At 37.9% G+C, this 5,087-nt stretch overlaps 1 protein-coding gene across 1 annotated transcript in view; it reads right to left on the reverse strand.

Moving 5' to 3' along the window:
- Positions 1-2,672: 2,672 nt before the first annotated feature.
- LOC102860660 (zinc finger and SCAN domain-containing protein 4-like) overlaps positions 2,673-5,087 on the reverse strand; it is a 69,261-nt gene continuing 66,846 nt past the window's right edge. The window contains exon 4 of the mRNA XM_006891536.1: positions 2,673-2,686. Coding sequence (XP_006891598.1) covers positions 2,673-2,686 — 14 coding nt within the window. The remainder of the gene's footprint in view (positions 2,687-5,087) is intronic.

The following is a 5,087-nucleotide window of genomic DNA, read 5'->3' on the forward strand; positions in this document are numbered from 1 at the left end:
TTTATATTTATTGGAGAAAATATCTAGTGAGATTACCCAAGTACTTTCTGAATTTCTTTTTAAATGATAAAGAAAGCAGAGGACTACCACACATGATTTAGGCTGATATTTAGATATGTAATGAGCAACACTAAGGATAGTGTATGAGTTGTATTCAACTCAACAGCACTTACCAACAACATGAGGAAGGCACAGGGTAGGACAGGGTTCAGATTTGTTGTTAATATGATTGCTATGAGTCGTACTGAATCCATGGCACTTAACAACAGCAGCGAGACTGACAAAACTAAGGAGAAAATAAACCTAAAAGGAGAGAGAGAGAGAGAGAGAGAGAGAGAGAGAGGTGTCAGGCTTTAGTGATACAAGTAACAGTAGCATTCTTGTTTTCCTCGCCCTTCATCAAACTTGAAGCTGATTCTTATGTCAGGTGAACAGATAAGTCACATTTAAATGTGTGTTAAATCATGAACAAGGATTGTAGCACCAGAGTTTAAAAGTCTCTAACTTTAAGCTCTTGCATTCTTTGATTTCTTCTTTTCCTTCTTTATTGAATTACAAATAAATCCAGTGAAGTGCATGAGGCACTTTAATCCCAAGTGTACAGTATGAAGAGATTTTACATTTGCACAGTCCTTTTACAGACTAAGATAGAAAGCATTTTGTCTGTTAAGTTATATGCAAATTTAGCGGGATTAAGGTCTTCTAAAAAAATGGCTTTCTTTTAAAAATAATTTTTATCACTGCAATAGAGTTAACTCAAATTCCTACAGGAGCCAGGTGGTTCATATAAAAGAGTGACATGAATGAACAGAAGATTGCTATGATTAATTGGAAGTAATATTTAAAATCTGATTTCTTGCTATTATAAATCCTCTTAATAAAAACTTTGTCAATAAAGTTCTTTTTCTCATTTCGGAGTATTTCTTTAGGACAAAATCTTAAGAAGTAGAAATACTGGATAAAGGAATGAAGTGAATTTTTAGATAGCTTTATCAATATTGATGAATTTGTTTTCCAAAAAGTGACTGTGGTAGCTATAGGAATACACCATGCGGTTTTCCAGACTCAGAGCATATTGATAAAGGATTCTCAACTGTTGCTTTGAAATCTTTCCCTACAGTTGTGCCAAGACCATTTATAGGGTTTTAATTAACCTATTATTTCAGAAGTAGTCAAACAATTTCCTAATCTATCATAGTCTGGAAACCTCACTGAAACATTTCCACCATGGATGAACTTTCTGACCTTTGAAATGCTATTGACATAGCTGAAAAGGGAGAATGTAAGATCTTGACTGAAAACTAGAGAATATTAGAAAAATATTTACCTGTGTATGCTGAATATGTGTCAAATGCATTAACGGTTACCCATGGTGGACAGAGTTTGGTGGAGCTCCCGATTAAAACAAGCTTGGAAGCAGGAGTGGCATCCACTTCTGTAAGAGCTTGCCTCTGGAAACCCTATGAACCTGGAGAAAGAATCAAAGACACACAAGTGTTGAGGACTTTCATTCATAGGGTCGCTATGAGTTGCCTACTACTCGACAGCACTTAACGACAACAACAACATTGCTGAATATGCAAAGACATTTGTGTGGATTATAGCACACTATGGATAACATTGTGAAGAATGGGATTTTCAGAACACTTAATTGTGCTTACAAAGAAGCTGTACATAGACCAAGAAGCAACTGTTCTAACAGAACAAATAAATACTACATGATTTAAAAGAAAAAAGATATGCATTAGAGTTGTACTATTTCACCATCTATATTCAGTCTGTAAGGGCGCTTTGATGGCTTAGTAGTAAGGAGTTGTGCTGCCAACCCAAAGGCAGGTAGTTTGAATACAAAAGCAACTCTGTAGAAGAAAGAAAGATAGGCTGTCTCCTCCCATGTGATTTAAAGCCTCAGAAACCCTGCTGGAGGGATAGTTAGGAGTCGGTTCTGACTCAATAGTACATAACAACAATATTTAATCTGTATGTTGAGCAAATAATTTAAGAAGCTAGCCTATGCAAAGAACAGTGCAGCATCGGGATTGGAGGCAGACTCATCAACCTGCACTATTCAACCTGCCTGTAGAAAATGAAGACTTGATGCACTTACTGATGAGCTCAAAGACTATCTATCACCTTCAGTATGGACCACACTTGAAGTTAAAGAAAACAAAAATCTTTACAAGTAGATAATCTTCATGGTGAATGGAGAAGATTAAAAAGTAAAAAATTTAATTTTATTTGGATCCACAATTAATTCCCAAGCAAGCAAGCAGCAGTTAAAAAAAAAAAAAGAAAAAAGAAATAAACCAAATAACATATTACTATAGACAACATATTACTGTTGTCAAGGATCTCTTTCTAGTGCTAAAGAGCAAGGATATCACTTTGAATATTAAAGTGCACCTGACCCAAGCCATAGTATTTTCGATTTTTTCACATAAACATGTAAACTGAACAATGCATATGAAATATTGCAGAAGAATTTATGCCTTTGAACTGTAGTGTTATGAACATATTATAAAGAATTATGAACATTTTATGGCTTTTCAAAAGAACATACATACTTGCAGACAAAGTGAAGCCAGGATGTTGCTCAGAAGCAAGGGAGGTAAGACTTTGTCTCATATTCTTTCAGCATGTTATCAAGAGAGCTTAATCTCTGGAGAATGCCGTCAGGCTTGATAAACTAGAAGGTCAGTGACAAAGAGGAAAACCTTCAAAAAGAGAGATTTACACAATAGTTGCAACAATAGACCAAAGCAGAGCAACCATTGTGAGGATGGAGTCAGGTTAGGCAGGGTATAGTGCTGTTGTATGACGTGTGGCTATAAGTTTGAGCCAGCTGGATGGCACTTAACAACAACAACAACAACAACAACCAATCTTCTCATAACTGCTCTCAGTTGATAGCTAAGCCTGACAAGACTACCAAAGCAGTTTTGTTCGCTGGATGTTGGAGCTCTCTAGGACAGATTTTGGCTTGAAGACCTCCTAGATGGTCTTAGATGTTTGCACCCGTCTTCTGTCACAATTTTCTTCTATGTCCTGAATTACATTGCAGTGTGATGGCTCTCTCAGACCCTTTGATTCTCTCCTTATTTCCTCGTATTCAAATATTTCCCCTAATAAAACGGAACTTCAAAGCAAAGTATTGCAATGAAATGTGCAAAGAGCTGGAGTCAGAAAACCAAAAGGGCCGAACTTGTTCAGCATTTCTTAAGCTGAAAAAACTGAACAAATTCAAGCCTCGAGTTGCAGTACTTAAGGATGCTATGGGCAGTATGTTGAATGATCCAGGAAGCATTAAAAGAAGATGGAAGAAGTACACAAATTCACTCTACCAAAAAGAATTGGTTGATGCAGAAGAATTTTATGGAAAAGCATATGATCAAGAGGAATGGTGATGGATTGCAAGAACATGGAAACAGCTCAAATGTCTAACTACAATCAAATGGATTGAGAAATTATAGTACATTCACATGATGGAACACTATGCAGCAGGCAGGAGCAGTAATTTTGTAAATTGCTTCCTATCTTGGGAGGGACTGGAAAGCATTATGCTAAGTGAACCAACTTAGTCCTGTAAGGACAAATACTGTGTAAGACCATTATTGTAGAAAGTTTATGAGGATCCAAGAGGGCGTGGGGGAAGTAGAGGGGTGAGGATGGGTGAGGTGGTTGTGGGGGTAATCATAGGGTTGTACAATTTGATAGGTAGAGGGAGCGGTGGGTAAAGGAAATGGGAAAGATCTGAAAAGGTGAAAAACAATGTATACAAACTTTGTAAGTAAATCAGTATAAAATGAAGAAAAAAAAGAAATAAAATGGCCTAATGCAATGGGAAAACTGGCTTCAAAAGACCTTTGTTTGCAAAAAGGACTCGGGGGAGGGAGATAATTGCACAATAATGAAAAGAAAAAAAGAGGACTGGTGATGAAGGAGGAAGTTTAAGCTGCTCTGAAGGATTTGGCAAAGAAAAAGGCCCCAGGAATTGATTTAATACCAAGTGACAAACAGTTGCTGCCCTGGATATGCTCACAAGTTATGCCAAGAAATCTGGAGGACAACTACCTGGCCAAGTGACTGGAAGCGATCCATATTTGTTCCCATTCCAAAAAAGGGTGACCCAACAGTGTGGAAAATATCGAACAATATCAGTGATATTACATGCAAGCAAAATCCTGCTGAAGATTATTAAAAAATGATTGGAACAATACATCAACAGAGAACTATCAAAAATACAGGCCAAGTTTAGAAGAGGCCGTGGCACAAGAGACATAATAGTAACGTCAGATGGATCTTGCCTGAGAGCAAAGAGTACCAGAGCAATGTCTGTGTTTCACTAGTTATGCGAAGGGATTTGACTGTGTGGATCACAAAAAATTGTGGCTAACCTTGAGAAGAATGAGAATCTCAGAACACTTGATTGTGCTAATGCTGTACTTGGACCAGGATGCAATCCTTAGAACAGAGGGAGGAAACACTGCCTGGTTCAAAATCAGGAAAAGAGTGCCTCAGGGATGCGTCCTTTTAAATCTGTATGTGGAACAGATAATTTGAGAGGCTGGATGTCATGGAGGAATGCGGCATCAGGATTGGAAGAAGACTCGTCAACTACCTACATTAGGCAGATGACCAAACTTTGCTTGCATAAACTAAGGTAGACCTAAAGTGTTTGCTGCAAAAGGTCAAAGACTGTAGTCTTTAGTATGCACTGAAGCTCAACACAAAGAAGACAAAGATTCTCACAATTGGGCCAGCTGACAGCACCATGATAGATGGATAAGAGATTGAGGTTGTTAATTATTTCAACTTGCCCACTCTTGGCACCAGAAGTCAGAAGCTCAAAAGACGCAGTGCTCTAGGGAAGACTGCTGTCAGGGATCACTCAAAAGTGCTGAAGAACAATGATGTCAATCTTGAGACTATGGTATGCCAGATGCAGGCCATGGTCTTCACAGTTACTTGTTATGTATCAGAGAGCTGGACAATGACCAATGATAATAGAAGAAGAATTGATGCCTTTGAGTTGTGCTGGAGGAGTATTGAACATACCATGGACTGTCAAGAGAACAGTTTTATCTTGG

The sequence above is a fragment of the Elephantulus edwardii genome, unplaced genomic scaffold, assembly GCF_000299155.1.
Source record: "Elephantulus edwardii isolate Elephantulus edwardi_28Jun2011 unplaced genomic scaffold, EleEdw1.0 scaffold00099, whole genome shotgun sequence".
NCBI lineage: Eukaryota > Metazoa > Chordata > Mammalia > Macroscelidea > Macroscelididae > Elephantulus > Elephantulus edwardii.